The sequence below is a fragment of the Heliangelus exortis genome, chromosome 2 (assembly GCF_036169615.1).
Source record: "Heliangelus exortis chromosome 2, bHelExo1.hap1, whole genome shotgun sequence".
NCBI lineage: Eukaryota > Metazoa > Chordata > Aves > Apodiformes > Trochilidae > Heliangelus > Heliangelus exortis.
This window is the reverse complement of record NC_092423.1, coordinates 17,678,973-17,701,578: the sequence shown is the minus strand read 5'-3', so window position 1 is coordinate 17,701,578 and position 22,606 is coordinate 17,678,973. Positions and strand designations below refer to the sequence as shown.

At 39.1% G+C, this 22,606-nt stretch overlaps 1 protein-coding gene across 2 annotated transcripts in view; it reads left to right on the top strand.

Moving 5' to 3' along the window:
• GPR158 (G protein-coupled receptor 158) overlaps positions 1-22,606 on the top strand; it is a 181,054-nt gene that overhangs the window by 114,887 nt on the left and 43,561 nt on the right. For both annotated transcript variants that reach the window (XM_071735003.1, XM_071735002.1), the window contains exon 6: positions 13,083-13,192. In XM_071735003.1, the coding sequence (XP_071591104.1) occupies positions 13,083-13,192 (110 nt within the window). The remainder of the gene's footprint in view (positions 1-13,082; positions 13,193-22,606) is intronic.

Sequence of the window (22,606 nt, the reverse complement as noted above, 5' to 3'; positions counted from 1 at the left end):
TTATGTTGTCATAAGGAAGTTCTTTCCACTTTTCCTTCAAGTATTGTATTCTGGTTCACACTTTTATCTTCCTTTTAAATTTGTAAATTTTCTATAGGAAATAGTTCAAATGACCACTTTAAAACCATTTTTAAAACCATTTAATCTTTGGATCTCTTCTTCTATGTCAATCCAATTTGTGTAAAGAGGCCATTTTAAAAACCATTAAAAACCATTCTAAAACCACTTTTAAAAACCATTTAATCTTTGGATCTCTTCTTCTATGTCAATCCAATTTGTCACATTAGTCAGAGTCCGGAATAATTTTGTATATTCCAGTAATATGTTTTTGAAACTACTAAGTTTTTGAATCTACTAATGTTGTTTCATTTGTTGACTAGACTAATCCTCTCAAATGTAGCATTTATTGGGGTACAGAGCAAATATTCTCAGTGTTCAGATCACTCTCTTAAGCTCCTAATCCAAAATCACCAGCATGCTGAACCATGGAAATGTTGCTTTGAAACTCTTCAAGAGCTTCCTGGCCCATGGAGCCAGCTCATCATTTTTACTGTTTTTATTGACTTGTCATGAAATCTGTAAAGAACTCATCTCTAAAATTTGATCACTGGGTTATTTAGTCAGCTATTTATATCCATAGTTATTAAACTTGTAGCTACTTTCCTAGCATCTTTTCATCTTTGAAATCATACTCCAGACAAGTTACTTCCAGAATAGCAGGCACTCTACATAGGTTCAAGTAATCACCAGTCATTGCTACAAGAAGGCAAAATGATGTCACAACAAGTCCTTTAAAACCCTAAGGAAGATCTGTATTAGCCATTAATTCAATTTATGTCTCTGTTAGACAATCATATCCTCTATTTCATGAAGACGCAGGAATTTTGGAAGATAGTTGATTCAGAATATACCCTAAATACTACAATGCAAGTCTTAAGCAAGACTTGGTAACACAAAGACATCCAGTTATATTGGTAACAATAAGGTTACCAATCTGCCAATTTTACATATCAACAAGAATATTAAAAAAGCTAAAAAACCTGCCACACTACTAGGTTTCCAGGAAGAGAAACTCAATGTGTTTTGACCCTAAGCTAAGATGACTTTCTGTGGGCTATAGTTACTGCTTTTGATTGTAAAAGTAGGCAAATAATAAGGACCAGTTCTTTTCTCAGAAGGAGTATCTACCCTGGTTAGGGTAAGTGCCTTCAGTGCTTACTACATTTGGAAAAGAAACCTCTATTAATGTTAGGCTTTCCTCAGGTGTCTATAAACTGGGCTAGCCCAGTACCATCAAAAGCCTTTAATAGCAAATGAGGCAATTGTGAAAGGCATTAATTTCTGTTTTAACTGTCCATTGTGTATAGCACACATCAGAGGTGATCAAGAATTTGTAGAGAAGAAACAAATTACATAATAATATTTTTATCCATAATTAGCATGTGTTATTGCTTATATTAATGACAAGGCCCTATACAGATCAAATAAAACAAACAAGCAAGTTTACAGAGAATGTATGTTAAGAAGATAGTAAAGTTGGGCAGTTGTTCTGTTATTTTCAACAAATAAAAAACCAAAAAGGAACCTTTATCAAGTGCTAGAGAACAGGAAAAAAGAGAATTAGAGACCACTCAGAGTGAAACAGAGAAAAAGAAATAGAGGATGGAGAAGTCCCTGTTGCTAAACACTGAATACTCTTGTTGGTCTAGAGAGCGTGGCAGACATTATTGAAATTTTGTGGTTATTTATGCAAGCTCAAAGAAATGGGGTTTTGCCCTCCATTTGTGTCTCTTATAAGGCAGATGAAATTTTGTAGCATGATACACTGAATCAGCTAGGTTCATTTCCTTAGACCATCTAAAGTAATGCATTTTTCTCAGACATGTCACAAGTAATCCTGTCAAAATTTGCCTGAATGGGTTTGTTTTAAATCATAAATAGTTGTGATATATATAGTAAGTGTTCAAGAACCTTGAAGAAAAAGAAGGTCATGGCCTTCTGAGTACTCTCAACTCCTCATCTAAATGTGTGTCTTGAAGTGTTTTGTCTGGTCTCAGATACAGGGTGTGACCACTGGGGTGTTTTATCTCACTGCTATCTGCTTTTTTTCCTATCTTACCAGCATGACTTCTCTCTTTAAAAAATTCTGTGTTTCTCCCTGTCCCCCTGGAGTTTGGTTATTTTTGTTTCTGTTTACTATCTCATTCCTAGTTCTGATGACAGCTGTTCATTTTGCTCTTTATTTGCCTTTCTGCTTTTGCACCATTTGTATTTTACAGTTGTTTATCCAGCACCCCAAACACCTTCGTAGGGAGGATGGAGAAGGAAGTTCATATAAATGAATAATTGTTCTTCACTGCAGAGGACTGCCTAGCAACAAAATGCAGTAGAATATGTCTCTTGTGGTAGAGGGTAGGCCTTTTCTCTAATAAATCAGTGAAATGTTTGGAGGACTCCCCCTGTGCTTAGAAAGGAGTGGAACATTTGAAGAAAGCTCCCTTCTGCTGTTTTGTTGATTGCTTAATGAAAGTGCTTTGTGGACCATGAAAGTGAGATGTGTCAGGACTGCAAATCAGAGTTCTTGCCCTGAAAGACTGGTATTTCTAATTTTTTACAGCTTTATTTTTACAGCTGCAGTGATGGGAGGGAACCAGTAGGTACTGGTTATAGCTATTTTGGTCATTGTCTCTGCAAGGAGACCAAAAATAGTTGGATAGCTAGGCTTTTATCAGGGAATGTGTTTTCTAAGATAGCATCATTTTTTATCATGACAACTCTTTAAAAACTACTACACTGTCCATAGGGTTGGACATTTCACCTTTAGATTACAGTGCCTAATTTTGATGCCTTGAGCTCACATAAGTTACATTTCATTTTAGAGGGCTGTGTCAGCCAGAAACATAGAAGCCAGCCAGACTACTTTGGCTAGATTAGACAGTTGGACATGCTGACGAGAGAGGGACTTGTGGTTTTATGGTCTGTCTCTTTTTGTGTGGGGGAAAATCTCTTCCCTCACAATTGTCTGCAAATTTGAACCCTCTTTGAAGTGCACCATGCAAGCCTCACTTTCTTACCAAGTCTATGCTGGTAAAAAACCAAGCTATATAGAGAGGCTTTTTATCCAATATCCCATCTTACACTAAAATATAATAGGGAAGGTATTTTACCTGTTGGTTAGGTTACCTCTTGTTTAGAAGGGGGATGACCTGGCTTCTAATACCTGCTGCAGTGAATCAGTGAATGCTTATTTTTAGGTATGAGTGGTGAGCAGCATATGGACCTCAACTCTTATAACTGGAGAAACAGCCTGAACTTGGTTATTTTCCAAGTGTCAAGCACTTTCCCCAGAAACCTGCTAATTGTTGCAGTGTGTACATTTGTGCTAGTTTGTCTAATGTCATTAAGTTTTCAAAATAATAAATGAGCTCCTCTGAGTTTCTTCTTCTTATCCATATTTATTTCTTTACAGTTACAGTTACAGTGAAAGCACAGTTCAGCAAAACAAGCTGCAAGTCTTAATTCTGTTCTGTCTGTTTGAATTCAGATCTTTTGGACCTGAAAATATTTCAAATCATGTGAGAGACAGGATTGAAATTTTTACAGCTCAAAAAGACACTTAAGATCAAAGACATGCCCATCAAATACAACCTTACATTTCAAATGTGTTTGTGGTTTATCAGTTTCTTTTTGAGAAAAATTGCCTGTGTCAGACACTTAAGAATTCATCAGTATGTTTACTTGTACATTTGCCAATGCAGTTTTATAGGAAGCCAGAATGTATGCAGAGGTTAGGAAATACAATATTTGGAAGATGAGATGTGCCTGTTATCCCTTAGGGATTTTACTGTTGCTGATCTTTCAGGTGATGGGCAGCAATGCAAATCACTGAGGTGCCATGAAACTTTGTTTTCAGAGGAGAGGAGTTCATCCCCCTTAGTATATCCCAGTCAATGATTTCATATTTTACAACTCCTCTGTCATCTGGCTTCTCTGTTTCCTGCACCACTGTACTTCAGTCTTCTCACCAACTGCTCAGTGACCTCCACAGCTTCAGTTTTTCAAGCCCATACTCATTTTCCTGAAGATCTGTTCCAAGGTCTTTCTCCTACTTTCCACTTCTGTGCAACATTTCCAGGGGGAGATTTCTGTTCTGATTTGCTGTTCTGCTTAGTTGGTTGACACATGTGCTGAAGCTTTTGAAGACTGCTCTTTCAGAGCTGAGTAAGTTGTTCTTGTACTATTAAACTAATACACCTCCTGAGGTCTGACCAAGGATTCTTCTTGGGCTTCTCTGAGTCCATCCAGCTATGTTGCTGATACATTGCTCAAGAGTAAAGTAAAGAGTAAAGTAGCTCACTTTAGAAGGGAATAATGGTTTTGGAAATAAAAATGAAATCATGACGAAAGCACCAGAAATATTTCTGTATATAAAGATTCGTAACAGCATGCAGTCAATTATATATGTGCAAACACAAACATCCATGCATATCAGTTGGAGAAAGGAGCAGGAAATGTCTGTGTATGTAGAACTTACACTCAAAAAAAAAAAAAAAAAAGTTTGATGTTTTATTTAAAACTATGCTCTCATATGCACATGTATACCAATAAACACAGTATCAAATTCTGCAGTGCCATAGTAACAGTATATATCTGTAATCCATAGGATCTTGAATTTGTGAAAGTGTTATTTTTTGTGCCCTCCAAGTGTCTATTTTGCACTGCTTTTTAAATTAATTTTATTTTAATTAGGGATATCTTCCTCCTCTGTATCTCTGTGACAGGAGAGGTAGAAAATATGTTTCGAGTTGTTTACCTTAACACAAGACCTTTTGAAAGGCTGGTGGGTCGGACTTTCCCAGTTAGGGGTTAGGTGTGCTGGTTAAACTTCATGAGAGGTAGGGAATCCTATCTCTAAAAGAATGAAAGTGTTACTGATTAATTGATCTGGAAGTGTTTTGCACATGCATGCCAAGGGCTGTAAGGGCTTAGCTACCTCTGAATTCAAATCCAGATACCAGGAGCTGGGAGATTCTACCCAAAAGAAGCTTTTCTAAAGAGTCTTCAACTCCCAGCACTTCTTAGGTAGCAAGACCAATGTTCAGAAGTGTGCTGGATGCTACACAAACCTACACAAATAGCAGCCCTCATAATAACGAATGGGCTATAGCAGAATTTACTTCAAATATGTTTTTGGTGGCTGACTGTCAATGAAAATAGGAAGATGGGAATTATGCTGTAGTATTCATTCACCTGCACCTTGGAACCTGAATTCAGTGAGGAAAGAAGAAGCATGTTTCCTTGAAAATGCTCTATTTGTAGTCCTTCTAGTAATCCCAGCTGTTCTCTAAATATAGAAGTGATTTTTTTTTTCCTTTTCTGCCCATGCTCAAGAATCAAAATGAAAGAATTTTCTTTTGACTAGAACCAAAGAGTATGAGCACTCTGGCCCTCTTAGCCAAGAAGACTGTTCACAGTCTTTTGGGAGAGAGTAATGTTCCTATCTCTGTGTGTTACCAGAACTGTAAGAATGTCAGTAAGAAGAGATACAATGTTTCTCTCGTATTCATATAGTTTATATTAGGCAGTGAATTCTGTGTTTGCATCTGTGCCTGGCTTCTTCACCACTTCGTTAATTACTCATAAGTAATTATATCATTGGCTTTTTTTTTTTTTTTTTTTTTTTTTTTTTTTTTAGTATAGCTAATAATGTTTCAAGACCAGTGGGATCACAGATCATGTAATCAGAGTATGTCATTCATTTTTTACAATTTATCCAGTTGCCTCTCTTCTGAAGCCAATACCTTCAGTTTACCTAAAGCAGATTTCCCAGACAGGCACCTGTTCTTAGCATGGGAACATTAGGAGGTGGAGTGTTCCCACTTCTTCCTCTGGAGGCTTGTCAAAACATGGCCTTTGGCTTGTGCCCACTCTTGTTGCTACAGGTAAATAAGCTAAAAATGAAAAGCCCATAGTTCCAGCAGTGATGTCTGCAGTAAACTAATCAGCACTGGCTGGATTGAGAAGCCCAGATGGTATTTCGGGGAGGGAGGTTTTCTAAGTTGTGGGTTGTCAAAATACTGACAGAAACTTTACTGCAGAGGGTAACAGACAGTTCTGTTTCCTGCTTTTTGCTGTGGTTTAACAGGATATTTCACAGACCTGCTCTGTATCTATTCTCCTTTCCAAGTAACCATCTTAAAAGTTGGTGTCAATAAAATTCCTACCTTTGTTCATGAACCCACTTAATGGGTAGTTCAGAGAGAGTATGCAGCCAGGAAGGAGGTATTCCTGAAGACCCTAAACCAGGGGGTAGTTTTTTCTCATAACTTTGGTGTTAAGCACTTTGCTGGCTCTGTTAAATTTAGAGCAAGAGGTAAGGTATTTTTGGAACTCTAAATGACTGCATGTTTTCTATTTTCCAGGTGGAAGTCACTATTTGAAAGTACTCACATAAAAACCCCTCTTGGCACTGTATATTTTTGGAGATTTCAGCCATATTGTAATGAAATGCAAAAGTCTCTGTGAGTTTTTTATGACCTGTGTCTTGCATTAAGTATACTTGGCAAGCTGCTCTGAATAATTTATTCTATTATGTCTTGACTTAGCTGCAGCTCTTGCAAGATTTATTTTAATATGGACTACTTTACCATTGTGTTTTTAAAGGTTCCTTTTTCTTAATATTGCAGACGTGGTCATAAAATGAATTGCTAGATTTTCCTTGGTTTTTATCAAATATTGTATTGCATAGTGTATTCTTTAGTCATAAAATGAAGCTAGCATGTATTAACCATGTAGTTAAAATGTGTCAAGCATTTAGCAAATGACTGGGCTGCATAGATGTCTGTCTTTTTATTTAGAGATGTTTTAGCTCCTTAAAATCTGTCTTAAAACATAACCTTTGTATATAAGTTTAGAAAAAAGAAACACCAAATTAAGGAGTATGGATCATCAATCTGATCTACATTGCCTTAACACTTGTAGCTCTTTTTGAAGACAGGGAGCTGGGTTATGTGCTGGTACTGTGTCATGGGCTTCCAAAGACTCTACAGACAGGACACATCTTTGCTGAAACACAGTCAGAGGTTTAATATATATTTTTAAGACAGGCAATGAAGAAAACCTTTCTACAGTTGACAGTATAGTGGGAGGAAAAAGAGGTTTTCAGTAGGCAAAATTTCAAGCTGGACTTCGTGTGGGCAGCTAGGAAAAAAATGTCTTCTTCTGTGAAGAAGCCCAAAAGATCTTAAATGGCCATGAGTTTGACTTTGACACACATCATATCTGAAATGCATTGCCCCCAGCAGCAGGGTGCTTCCCACACTGGGTACTGGGGAGTTGATTCAGTTCCAATTTAAAGGCAAGAATAACACCTACTCTGGGTTCCTGTGTGCTTTATGGAGGCACTGAGCTAATGATCCAGCACAACTCTACTTTAAAATGGAGATACTTGCAAGGATAACAGGGCTTGATGGTACTGTCTGTCTATAGGCCTGTTAGAATACAATGTTATGGCTTGAAAAGCACATGTACTTTTAAAAAATGGGATGGAGGTGGAAGAAAGTGTTCTTAGGTAATTAGCCTAAGGATATAATCAGATGTTAACATACCTCTAAAATGTTTTGTGTAGCTGAACCGGAAATATTTGTTGGTAGTCCAGGACTGGATAATGAGCTGTGCAATCACTAATATTTAAACAGATGCTCTGAGCTGTGAATCATGTTTTGAACAGTGGTATGTGTTGCCCGTGGTGTACATGGGCTCATGAATGCCTTCATTCATCCCCATCTGTTACTATGGCAGCGTGCCCACATAAAAGTGGATTGGTCCCTTTTCTAGAAAGCATAGTGCCAGACTGTTATGAGTTTGGATGGCAAGCTTATCTAACACTGCAAACAGCATCTCTGTTGCAGGAAATCCCTTCTCAGTATTAGGACTGAAGCATTAATAGGTGACTTGATGTTCTAGGTTACTCTGGAGGATAATTTGTGTGTTGAAAGAAACACCTGAAACATGGCTGAAGACGCGTGCCCATCTCCAGGCTCAGCAGGATACTGGGAGGAAGCATCTGATGGCTTCTTTTGTAGCAGAATTGCCTAGAGACAGCTATTGCAGTCAGGCAAGGGCAGATGGTGTTGGACAGTGGAACAGATCAGATGGATCTCTTCACAGTATCTCCTAGGTCTTTGTTGATGGAATTAGCCCAAAAGGCATTATCATAAATGACTGCGTCGTGTCCTGCATTGAACTGTAGAGAATACCTGCAGCCAATTCAGAAGTCAAATAAAACAGTAGCTTGTTTTCCCATAAAGCTTTTTGGGTTTAGTGGTCACAATTTTAATGAGAAAAAAAATTAATACTTTTGTATTGCTTTATGTTAAGTGGGTAACTTTGGATCCATAACCAAATCAAACTTATGTTCACATTCAGAGTTCTTTATCTCATTTCCATGTATCTTAACATGGATAACACCTCTACCCACAACACTGGGAACTAGATGATCTTCAGAAGTCCCTTCCAACCCAAACAGTTCTAAGATTCTGTAGCTTCAGCCAAAAATAAGATGACTTTGAAGGTGAATATTTTGGGGTTTTTTGAAATTAGGCTTTGTAGCACTACCAATTCCCTCTATTTTAAAAAATACTTGTTCTTTGACTTCCGATCTTTTGAGCCGTTATAGTGTTGCCCCTTCTACCTCAGCATGTTGAATAGAAATTTGATGACTGAGCAGGAAAATAGGTTTTTTATCTCTTAATGTGATTTTTATTGTTTAAGAATCAAAGTAAAAATCAACTTGTCTTAAATACATCACAAAACTGTTAGAGCTGGCTACAGTGTTTGACTTAGTCCTCCTAATGCTGGTTATTATTTGACATACAATGAATAAAGCAAATGCTTAAATACATTTCTAGTTGCTGGAGATGTGGATTTCAAGCCCTTAGGCTTGATTCTTTCCAAGTAGCTGAAGTCCAGAATTATTTTAAGGGTCTCCAAGGTACCTCCTTTTATCCATGGGCTGTCTGTGGAACTTGCATTAGTAGGGCTGATTCACTAGACCCCTACAATTTAGGCAGAAATTAAATGCCTGATTTAGGCAGACTGAATATCAGGAACTGCACCCTTGGTAACTGCACAGTATTAATTAAGATATTTTCACCTGGATTTGGTGCCCAAGATGAAGGGCAAAATTCATCATCTTATAATGCTCACAGTAAAGTTAACCTGAAAAGCAGAAGAGTATTTTATGTTGCATGAAAGTATTGCCTGCTATTAACATTATAGAGATCTGATAAGGTTTGGGTATGTGTTTTGTTTTCTTTTAAGGAAACTTTCTAAATGCTGTGCTTCTTTTAACAAACAGTGGCACTGTGAGGCTATGAAACTTTTTCTCTCTCTCCTTTTTTTTCCTTTTTTTTTTCTTTTTTTTTTTTCTTTTTTTCTTTTTGTTGAGGACAGTGTTATGCCTTTGAATATTAAAATGTTACATTGTGAGTTCTTTTTTCTACTTTTATTATCCCATCTGTCCTGATAAGAAGAATTTGCATATTGGGTGAGGAGCCTGTATCAACTTCAGATACTGTCTTCAGAGAGTGTGTGTGTCAAGGTGTCAGCTGCATCACTGAACTGGCTGATTGCTGTGTCAGGAAACAAAGTCTCTCTTCCATGTCTGTAATTCTCCAGTTCTAATCATACCTGACAGTTAGCTGGTGACCTTAGAAAGTCTTTTCATCTCCATCTCCACAAGTGGTATCGTGACTACTGGGACAATGTTTTGGCAAGGGTAGTAATAGCTTAAAACACACTGAGGTTAAAAGCAAACATCTAAATGCATTTGTCCCAATGACAAAGATGAGTTGCAGTTTATGAACTCTCACTCACAGCTGCAGTAACTGGTATATGAACAAGCACTCTCTGACTTCTCTTATTCTGGTTTCCAAATATCCTTCCCCAGGCCTTGATTTTAAGGAACAGAAACTGACATGTAGTATTTCAAGGGATTTCAGGAGCTGACACAACAGAGGATATCACATTTCCTTATATACAGCAAATAGGTTTTGTGACATTCATCAGCAAAGCCACTAAGCATTTTTAATGAGATTTATGCTGCTCTCATGGTCTAATGTATTGTAAAAGCAAGAAGGGAAAATGAATTATTGTCAGATTTTCGTGGGCTGAGTTGCCTTTTAGAACTGCAGAGAGATTCCCTTGTTCTCTAGAGAACAGCCTGGGTACGTGGGTGAATCCTGTGCTCATCCTACACTCCTAGCTTGGAGCTCAGCAGCCCATTGCTGTATATTGTTTGTCTTTTTAAGGCTTATCTCTGGGAAGACAGTTGGGAATAGCAGTTTTGGTGGCCAGGAGGTAGAAGAGGCTGATATGAAAACCAAGACTTCTGTGTGATATATATATTTTTTTTTTGGGGGGGTGGGGGTGGGGTGGAGTGGGAGGTGTCTTTTAGGTAGAGAGAGGGATGGAGGGCAACAGCCATACTTTTCACCAGGTACATACTCTTTGCAAGATTACACTAAGATGAAAAACTTGGGCGTGGCTTTTGGTGTAATGAGCTTCTAGGGCAGTGTTTCTGTAGCTCCTTGGCTCCAATCCATTAAAGATTACTGAAGTAACAGTCAACTAAACATCCTTGTGAGGTCTGATGGGAAAGGGAATAACATATTTTGAAAATAACCTTCTGGAAAGCCTAAGATGCCAGCAAAACATAAGTATAGCCATTCTTGCTGTTCAAAACCTTGGTCCATGCCAGACCACATGCAGGTTATGGAAGAGTAGGTAGAAATGGATGTTGGCCTTTGGGAGGGTATTGAAACTATTCATCATCATATAAATGCAGGAAGGCCCAAAAGGGAACCAAACTGGGATCAAGTCTTACTTCCACGATGTACTTGACCACTTAGCAAAGGAGTAGTTGCAATGTGTCTACATTCAAATTGCAAAATGAGAACAATTTTCACCTTGCCTCTGTAGCCTTCATCGTGAGTTGCCAGTTGCCAGCTCAAACCATGGTGCATTTGAAGTGGTGTTTTCTTGGTTGATAGCCAGCCAAATGCCTCAGGTGCTCTTAGAAATGGATCAATGCAAATCAGTGAGGTTTTCTAGATACAAGCAGTTAATAGTTCAACAAGCAACTGCAGATAAAATTGTTGTGTCAGATTGTATGGCAAATGCCTGTTGCCCTTGTTCAAAAAATTCTGTCTGTAAAGTTTTCAGACCTCCCCTTTTCAGTCATCTGAAAAATTTTACTTTCAGATAACTTTGAAATGTTCACAATCTCCGCATGCCAATCTTTTTTTTTGACATAGTTTTTCTAGTTCAGAGGAATCAAAGATGAAACAGGGTGTTTTCTACTCCCTAGCAAACCTCAGGAGACAGGTTGTTGCTAAGACTGTGCTCTGGTTCTGCAACTGTCCTAATGTGTATAACTGTATATTATGAAAAGAAGAGGTCATTACTATCATTCAGGTCTTTCTGAGAAACTTGATGGTTGTGGCATTTACATAAGCATATTTATGCATATGTGAATGGATTTTGATTTTCCAGCTGATTATAAAGGAGAAGTGGGCCCTTTGCTGCACTGTTATCCTTTCTACATGCAGAATTTGTCAGATTTCCAGAAAATGTCTACCTTGAAACACATCTGTCCAATAATGGTGAAAAAAGCAGATTAAATGTTGCACCATGGTTTGATTCAACAAACAGTACTTTTCAAATAGGTTGATTCTGCTGTAAAGAACACATGCCAAGCAAAGCACAGCAGCCTTTTCTTGCTCTCTCAGCTCATATGTCTGCCATTTTTACCCCAACTCTCCTAAATTTGTCTTTGTCACCCAGAGGATGTAGTCCTGGGCTTTTGGCCAATATATGGGCTTGAATTCCCACATAGAAGAGCATTTACTTAGGAAAATAATATAATGTGGCAGCCGGTAGGCACAATACTACCTCTACTGCCAGAATGTACTGTCTAAACGAAGCTGTGGCAGATGGCCTGAAATGTTTCACTGCTTTCTTTCTCTAGATCAGGATTACCCAATTAATTTGTACTACAGTGCATTGTGTCAGTTTACCAGGTTCTGGGGGGGATGCACTGGAGCTACTTTTGCTGGATCAAACAGGGTCTGCAGGTGTACAGATGAAACCCTGGGACAGCGGGGTCCCGGTGAGGCCACGTGAGTGGGAAGGGATATGTGATCATCCTCAGGACACCAGGAACAATGTCCATTGGAACAGGAAGAAATGCATTCCTAGTTCAGAGCATGACTGGGTGCACCATTTGAGCAGTGTCATTTTAGATAAGGGTGGCACTTGACCTGGCAATGATACTTTTATCTGCACTATACCTGCAGAAGTAGCTTTATGTTACTATTTACTGGGTGTTGTCCTCATGCATGGTACTTGGTAGAAAGAGCAAAAGGCCAGAAGGAGCTTTTCTATTCCTGTGATTGAAAAAATCCATAAGCAAACAAAATAGTTATTTCTGTTTAGTGGTGATGTAAAGGGAGATTTTGTGTAGCTTAAGGAAAACATGGGGAAGAATAAAGAAGAGTCAAATATGACAAAGATTTTGGAGTTTTGGACAGAAAGAGGCTAGTACCACCATTTTTAGTGTGGCAGAATAGTTGGCAGAGAAAAATGAGTAGCTATCATTTTGCTAGGCTTATTAGAAGAAGTGATTTTGAAGTGTAACCTAGTAAATACAGTCCATCAAATCAGAATTAGACCAGCTGTATATTACTGTAATAGCTCAAGAAAACTCTCCTTGTCTGTTCTATCTTCTTCTCTGGGTACATGTTTTCACTCAGATAGGAAAAGTCAGTGCAATTGCATTTAAAAGTGTTGTCACTTCTCAGTCTGTCACAGGGTTTTTGCCAGCTCTCTTCAAAAGGAGTCGGTGCCTAGAACTGTGCCAGCTGGTTGGTCTGATCATCACATCCCTTTACTAGAAAATCTAAATATACAGCAGTACAAATTGAAATATGTCTGCTGTCCTGTTTTGCAATTATTCTGCATTTGAATGAAGAACTTTTGCATTAAAGCAGTACTGAAGCTCTCTCTATCTTTCTGTTCTATAGGTTGTCATTTTGTATTTTGAGCCAAGTGTATTTCGCTGTGTTCTCCTAAGATGGGTTCGTCTTCTGGGCTTTGCTACTGTTTATGGAACTGTGACGCTCAAGCTGCACAGGTATTTCACATATTATTAATTTCCATCTCTGTGGGAGTACGTGCAATCTGTGTGGGTACTTAGGTGGAAGAGCTGCAAATATAATCAAACACCATTTCTGATTTCTAAAAACATTGTCTGTTTCTCCTTGCTGTTCCTGCTCAAACTCTATGCTATTAATCCCAATGGAGAACTACGGATGCAGACAGGATTTGATGAAAACGACATACATCAGCTGTAAAATTTTGCAGAACCCCTTTTCACAGAGGTGGTTATGTTTTTTCTTGAATATGAGAAAACACAGAATGTTCAAAAGTTTCCCAGTGAAGTATTTATAGAGAGATAAATGCTTTCCAAATGTTTAGATACAGCATTGGTGGGTAAAACAATACATTGTGGCATATATATACTTACTATGTTTGCTTATGGCTTGCAAATCAAAGGTTGCTTTCTTCAGGCAATCCCAGCAGACAGGCTACATGCTCACAAGTATCAGTGCCTGCCAGGAAAGATGTGTGCAAAATTCTGAGTTCTACAGGGTTGGCAGTGCATTCACATGCTACTCAGAGATTAATATTCAGAGATCCAACTTCAAGTCCCACTTCTTTACTCCCCTGAAGACCTGAAGCCTTTTCTGGATATGCTAGATTCCCAGTGCTTTTTCCTCTTCCATCTTTAGTGAAAAAAAATTGGATACATTTTGCAAGTGTTTTTATTGAAGCAAAGAGATATGCAGTATGTATCTGTTGGTACTCAGACACGTTGGATGAAGTAGACTTCATTTTCTGTCTTAGTTTCATTACTGTCTTGGCATGTGAGAGGAGTTGGCATTATTGAAGTTTTTGTCATAAACTGAATAAGGACTAGGAATATGTCATGTGTCATGTTGTACTATTGGTTTGTCACATTCTCAGTGGAAAACCCTGCTTTCCCTTTGGAATAGAGCCTCTTCTTGAAGCTCCCTTTAACTTTTGTTGCTTGTTAGAAGTGTGTACTTTGGCTGGTAAACTCTGACTGGATAATGCTATGTCCAGCCACATCTTTGCATTGAAATTCATACAGAAAATCCCACACCCTCACAATACTTTCTGGGATGAGCTATTTCTGATGCAAAATGAGTAACTACTAAAGAAAAGGTGTCTGTAGCTTATACATAGAGAGAGACACAGCCAGAGACTATGGAAGACTAACAATGTCATTGCAGTTCTGCTACTCTTAACAGGTTGTTTATATGATTTTACATGATACGAGGAGGCAATATCCTGACAGGACAGTTGATCTTCTGTTTATATGAAGTGAAGACAGGCTGCAAAATCCGGCAGCAAATCTTACGCTTCTGCTTTGCTCATTCAACTGTTTGGTGTTACTTGGCACCTGTGCTGACAGGGTCAGCAAACGGGACAAAGACTGAATAAGAAACCACTGCATCCTCATCCTTGATCAGCAGAAAACCACAAAGATTATCAGCAGACAGGATTGTATCAATAGACAGCAGCCAGAAGGTGGAGTGAAGTTATTATTCTCCTTTATTCAGCATGCCTCAGGCCATATTTTCAATGCTGTGTCCAGTTTTGGACTCTTCCAAGACATCAGTTGACATAAATTAATTCAGTAAAAGACCATCAAGATTGTCAGGGCTTGGAGCACTTTCCCTTCAAGGGGCAGTTGAGGGAACAGAGCTAGTTCAGCCTGGAGAAGAGATGGTGTTGGAGGGACCTAGGCACAACTTGCTGAAACCTTCAAGATTACTGAAAAGATGGAGCCATGCTTTTTACAGTTGGGTATTGGGCAAACAAAGACAATAACAGATTGAAATGGGAGGTTTCAACTTTATACAATATAGATTAGCAACATGCTCAATTTTATACAAATAAAACATTTTCACAATCAGGGCGATTTAACAGGGGAGGTGGTTGCACATGAGGTTTTTGTACTTAAGAGGCTTTTAAGACCCAACTAGATGAAGCACTGATCAGCCTGGTCTGGATTCAGTATTAGAGAGCAAAACATTTGTTAATTATGGATAATACAATATTAGTAGAAATTTTGTGGAAATTTTTGATGACCTAATTTAATCCATAGTCATTGCAGGGTTGAAGACTGGCTTAGTGCAGACACCACAAATACCTGTAACAAGCAGGTAGCCTGTGTCTTGCCTTGGGAAGAAGGAACTTGTGGAGTTTAATGGTAAAGCCGATGTTGTGTTAAAGCAGCTCCTAATGATAACCAGAAAGTCTGGTTTTCTGCTGTATTTCTCAACAAATTAGGTGCTTTGAGTAGCACTGGAGCATGAAGGTTATCCACAGCCAGGTAGGAGGCACTGGAAACACCTGTGTCCTTTGTGGCTGTAGCTCCCCACTTCCTCAGGGGGTCTTTTAGGTTTCATTAGGGTCAGGCATCAAGGAGAAATCAGAGCAGTAGCCAAAAGCAGATACTTAATGGGACTAAAAGAGCAGGGAAGTCAGCTACTGATTCATTCTTTGAACACCCATCACAGTCATTTTCTGTACTGCCTCATGTTAAATTGCCTCTTTCTTACGCATTGTGCATTTTTAAACAATGAACTCTATAGGGGGGTGGGAAAATAAGGATAAGGAAATCGGCTTAATTTAAGAAATCTACCTGTAGAGCTGCGAACATAAAACTCGGTACATTCCTACGCAATTAATTCTTCAAAATAATTATCTCAAGAAATAAGAATATTTCAAATTTGACCTTTCAAGCTTAAAAGAGCTGATGATGTTGCATCTTTCAGTAGATTTCTGTGACTGAAGACTCTTTTGTGTCATTTTTAAAGCCTGTGTTTTATGAAGAGATTATCTCATTAGTTTTTATATTTTCTGAGCTTCTGCCATTTTGTTGTCAGGAGTAATGCAGAATTATTAGTTAAACATAAGAATGGAAGAAGCTATTGAGGTATATATATATATGTATATATATATATATATATATATATGCACACACATACACACACATACAGAAAGATCTGTGTGTTTGTGCATGTATATGTATCATAGCTTACAGACATTTTAGGAGAAGGAAATCCAGGAATGAGTTCTCCAGTTCATGGCAGCCTCTGTTTCTTGTATTATTAAGAGAAAAGAGTGTGAGAGTGTGGAGGGTGAGAAGGTGTCAGGGTTTAGCAGTTTGGGGGACCAAAAACCAGAGGACAGAATTGTTCTCTATTACCCCCACTCCTCCAACCTCTCCCTCCCAAGGGGAGGTTAAAGGAGTATAAGGACAAGAGACTTGGAAATCAAAACTGAAACATATGGGATAAGGAGCAAATAGACAAATAAATATAAATATAAAAAAAGATATTTGCAACCTCATCTCAATAGCAGCAGCAGCAAAGACGCCTGAGGGCCCTTTGCAGCAGGGCAGACTCAGGAGAGGGCTCCACAGCTCTTCCCAGCATGGATGGATGTGGATTCTGGTGATAAAGGAGCGGGCAATAGAGAGCGAAGCTTCTGGTCTGCCTGACCTTCATAGAGTATGGGGAGGAAATGGGAGGGAATAGACCCCTCTGTGTTCCACCCCTCTCAGAGTCTGAAAATGCTCCGTCTTTTAGTTCCTCAAAGTATGATAGAGGATAGGGTGAAGGTAATGTTCCAGGTACAGAAAACAACAACTGGTTGCACCATAGGGTCTTACTATAACCATTCGTACAATTTCTCATTCTCTTCCCAGGGAGTAGTGTATTTTAGCACCTGAGAAGTTTGATCTTTGTTAAATTTATGAAGCTCTGTTCATTTTGTAAATCCAGCTCCTGTGATCTTACGGTAAATGCTCAGGGGCACCTATTCCAGCTTATTACAGTCCCATGAAATAAATCACAGCATCTACTGTATGAGGGCCAAGTGACCTGTCACTTTGAACTCCCCTCTAAAGACCAACCATCCTGAGAAAAACCTGTTGTGAACACAGTAGGTGTGCATTATGGGATATAGTCCATGGTTCTTCGCACAGAATTTTGCTCTGCGTCCCCCCTAGGCCCTGGCAGGAGAATCTGCCTGCCTCTCCTGAGAGATCTGTGGAACTGTCCATACATGAGTGGTTTTCCCCCTTTTCCTTCTGAAAACAGGCAAGCTGTAACCACAGTTAGATTTGATCCCAAGATTCATCAACTTCAAAGTAGTCCTCTACTCAGTGACGTAGTTTTTTCTAGTAATCATTTTTGGATTAAAGCAGATAATAACTCATGTTAGTTCTCTGCAGTTATGTAATACCAAGTTTCTTTTTTAACTTTACCTCCTGAAAATGTAAGCAAAGCTCAGTGCCCCCATGTTTCTGTGTCTTCCACACACTCTCATGGAAAGGGTTTCAGTGTGCAGTTTCTCTGGTCTCTGACTGCATTGTCCTAAGCAGGAGAAAAGATGGGGGGTGGCATCAGACATGAAGCTGGCCATCAGTCATTCCTGCAGAGATGCAGTAAGTGCTGCATCTGGCAAACAAGCCTATGCAGATTCCTGGAGAGAGAGAGAGAGAGAGATGAAGACATTTTTCTGGAGAGAGTAGAGACACCCTGTCTGAAGGTTTGGCTGAACAGAGTTGCCCGAGCTCTGCTTGTTACCATTCCAGCTTCAGGAAGAAGGGCAGATGGACTTTTGAAAATAAACATCCTGCACAGAGAAGAGAATTGTTTTGTACTTCCAGTTACTCTTTTACAAGGAAAATTAACTCAAGAAGCTTCCAAAACTTGCCAGTGCTTGGCAGAAGTAGTCGCAGCCATATGTATTTTGCTGTGGGCTGCTGGAGTTCCACACCTCAGCCATAGCTCCCTGTTCTGCCTCTTATCTTTAACTTGTGTTCATGCAAGAACTCCACAGTGCTGCTTTGAGTATCAGAGCCAGAGGCAGTATGAAAACCATAAGGATTTAAAAAGAGCCATCCTGTATTACTGTCACCTCACTGTCAGTTTCATTTTCTTGTAGCAATGACTCAGATGAGAGGGAGGTACCTAGTTTTGGCTAAAAGAGAAACACAGGGAAAAAAAGAAAGGGATCATGTAGTTTATGTATATACTATGAACTTAATTTAATTAGGAAAAGTAAATCTTCTGTGAGAGCAGGGCATCCCTGTCCTGTTCTTCCACTTGCTTTCTCCTCATTTTTACTCATCTTGTTTAAACAATTAAAGCAGTACATGGAAAACTGGATTCTTATGTCATTTGATCATTTGAGGCTCACATTACTCATGCTTTTTTATGAAAAAGCTAGTGTCCTGGTTTGAGAGGGCCAGGGTAGAAAAACCCTGTCTGGGACACCACCCCCAGCTGCCAGCCTGTTGATGTGGCAGCTGTCAGTCACTGTTTAGGCCCAGCTGGTGTCAACCAGGCCTTCTCCTTTTCTTACATTTTTGCAGTTTCATTTTCCCTTTCTTGAATAGATTGCTCACAGAGGTGCATCCAGCATCCCATATGTGCTTGGCCTTGGGCAGAGGCAGGGCAAGGATTGGAACCTGGGGAGCTTCTCCCAGGAGCCCCTCTGTGCCCACCACACACTTCCAAAGCACCATTACACTGACCCGAGACAGCAAGTTCAAAGATAGCAGTGAAGAAGAGGTTGCACACACGAAGTTTTACAAAGCCTTGTGAAAAACAGTGTTGGGGCCAGAAGCCAACCTGATGAATATTCACATAGAGCAAAGGCTGAAATCTGCAGGATCATCAGGTCCCTCTCTGCCTGCCATAGCCTGGGCAGACAGCAGCTCTTCCCACCCTCTGCCTCCTGCCCGGCTGCTGCAGGGAGCAGCAGAGAAACAGGGGCTGGGGGAAAGTGAAAGGTGGGGGGATACAGGTTAGGGAGGGAATGAGTTGGGCTTGCTGCAAAAATGTCTGCACATACAGTAGGAGTTCATAAGGAACAGTTTCACTGATGAGGCTTGTCATGGAAAATTCAGTTTTTTTGTTAGCATTTTCTTAACCTAATTCATTCATTTCCTGAGTATAATTATTTTCTATTGCCTGCTGCAAACCTTTGCTAGTTTGTTCATTTTTATGGGCCTTAGAAAACATCTTAGAGGGTCTGATAAATCCCATATAGTATTCGTATAGCATTCCCCATAGCATTTCATTGTGAGGGTGACAGGGCACTGGCACAGGCTGCCCGGGGAGGCTGTGGAGTCTCCTTCCCTGGAGACATTTGAAGCCCACCTGGGGTGGGCCACATTCCTGTGTGACCTGCTGTAGGTGACCCTGCTCTGGCAGGGGGGGTTGGACTAAGTGATCTTTTGAGGTCCCTTCCAACCCCTAACTTTCTGTGATTCTATGATTCCTGCATGATGCACATTCAAGATGAAATTCACGTTTTGGTAGTTCTTCTATTTTAAATAACAGAGTCACAATCTTTTATTATGGCTTTTTTTCCCAATAAAATCTGCATTATTAAAATCCTATTTATCTCTTTTGTATCCCTGGTATTCTCAAGCAATAACTATCCTTAAGTAGACAGCATAATGGTTCTGTTTCATATTTCCAAATAAAATATCTAGTTTCATATATATAAACTAATAAAATGTAGCATAACTGTTACAAAGGCACTCAGTGCAGAATTACTCTTGATGGAACACATTGTAGAAATGGGACTAAAAAACATTATCTTTAAACAAAAAAATTGGTAGCATATAAAGTATGTAACATTATTAGAGCATTGTGATAATGAAAATATTATAATCCATATTACTATTAGTATTTAATTTATATAAAGATCTTGTAGATACAATTATACAGTTCCATGGCCTGTTTTTTTAAATCACCTTAATACATCACACATTCTGCTTTATCATAGTCAACCAACTTTGGCTAAGAAAGTTCAAATAAAGTACTGGGAGTTTTAATATTCGATTACTATCATGATTAAGAAAAAACAAACAATGGGTTGGAAGGCCCTCTGCAGTGATCCACAGCTTTCACAGACCTTTCAGATGTCTTTTGGTTGCATGCAAGAACACCATGGCAGATAATGGGAGAAAGGACTGGTTTTACGATCAGATGGCATGATAGCAGAAGGGCTTCAGAAGCAGAGCTGGAAGACATCCTCTAATAGACTTTCTCCAAGTCCAGGACCCACTCAGGTGGCACAACTTTATCACAGAATCACAGAATGTTTAGGTTGGAAGAGACCTCCGAGATCATCCAGTCCAACCTTTGACTATCACCACAGTCAACTAGTAAACCATGTCCTTAAAGAACAGGTCCAAATGCTTTTTAAATGTCTCCAGGGATGGTGACTCCACCACTGTTCTGGGCAGGACATTCCAGTGCCTGACAATCCTCTCAGTGAAAAAATATTTCCTAACATCCATCCTAGGACAGATTCCATTCATTCCCTCTGGTCCTATCACACTAAGGAGAAGAGGCTGTTTCCTTCCTCGCTCCAACCTCCCTTGAGGTAGTTGTAGAGAGCTATAAGGTCTCCTCTCCGCCTCCTTTTCTCCTGACTAAAATGTTATGGTACAATACAGGAGCATCTTCCTTCCAGGTAGGCCTGCATTTGTGCAAGCATTTGTGATATAAATAATGTAGCTCTACAGACAGGGATTTGGTTTTTTCTCATTCCATGGGAAGGACAGAATTGGTTGGTGGAACAAGGTATCTGCTTCCCAACTATCTGTTGGGTGGGATTACAGCAGGGAAGAGAAGCTGGGCATTGCACTGCAATATATGAGTTACAGGCTATTTGTGGAGGAGTGTGAAGAGGGATTTAAGTATGTGACTCACACTCCACTGATAGCAGTTAAGTGGATTTGCAGATCACATATGCTGATTGTCAGTGAAAAATTATGACTGGAGGGCAGGCTTCTGGTGGGCTTCTGTGAGGGAGCAGGAGTAAGCCCAATACTATTTAGCATTTTTAGTTGCAATGAAGAGCCACGCACAAAATGATTGCTCATGAAATTTGTTGATAACACGAGGCTTGGTGAAATTGTAGATTTTGTTCCAGAAAAGATAGTAATGAAAAGTAATCTTTATTGCTTGTTAACTTGGGCTTAGTCGAAGAGATACAGGTGAATACAGCCAAAAGGCAAATTACAGATAGGGACTAGTTAAAGACACAAAATTCAGGAGAAGAGGAATTTTAAACGTTATCAGGAGAGAATTGATTTTGCAGTGGGAGGTAGCACCTTTGAAACTAATACAAATGCATTGTGTCCTCTTGCTGAGATGCATTTTTAAAAGAGATGTGCAGTAGATAGATGTGGTTCAGAAAGTATTTGCAAGCTGGGAAAAGTGCTTGATACTACGAAACCTAATCTGGTTTTTAGATCAGCAAGAAAACTAACGGATGACTTCTTGTGTGGTCTATTAACAAGCAAGGAGAGAAAAAGTAGTCACAAAAGACTCTTTAATGTATTGGACTGAGATTTAATAGCTGGAAGCCAAAGCCAGAAAAATTCAAATGAGCAATCTGGCACAAATTCTTCTCAGAAGGGTACTTAGCAATTGAAAAAACCTAATGTGAAATGAGGAAAATTTTGTGCTGCTTTCAGATCAAGACTGAATCCCTCCTTGGAAGATAGTCCACAGTTAAATACTACTACAAATTACAGGAGTTTGTATAGAAAAATGCAGTGGTCTGTGTTACACAATTGATCAAGATGTATAATTTAGTGGTTAGTCCTATATTTGACCTTTATTCTACAAACATGAAATAGAAATTATAGCATTTATGTTATTATCGGTCTCCTGAGAAATTAAGCACATTTATCAACTGAAATGACAGATTTATAGTTGTGCTGTTTAATGGGACACAACAGATGATTTGAAATTAGTCCTGATCACTCGCCATAATGCAGATCTTTAGCACTGGGAAAACTGGTACCTAGACCAAATATTTTCAGAAATTAGTTGCTTTTTTCCGGATAACTGCATTGACCAAAATTTTTCATTATGTTATTGAAAAACTGAGTCTTTATCTGCCCAGGGATAACCAGCCACTGCTGATATAAAATGTGGTGTTGCCATGCTGTAACATACACAGGGGTAAAGCTTGTCAGCATTGTATCAGTCTGCACTTGGTGAGTTATTCTCATATATGCTTTTCTGAAAGATCCATGATCTGAACTGGAAAGACCAAAAAAATGTCATGGCTGCTTAAGTTCTGGAATACATAGACAGCAGCTCCTGAAGAAAGCTTTAGTATTTGTTAATTCAGTTATCAAGCTACTCCTTTTAGAAATGATCTGTAATATTTACAACTAAAAATTACTATAACAAGTTGTATTAAAAATTAAAACTCTTTTACTATTGCACAGTATTACAGTACATGGCATTGGGAGGTTTGGATTCTCTTGACTTGAGTCCAACCTCTTTCATGTCCACAATGTGAGATTCTGTACATAACTGCAGTTAGTTGTATGCAGTTCAAACTGGAGCCCTAGGTAAATATAAAAATATTAACGATTAATAATCAGTGTAAAGTTTTGAGTGCCTAT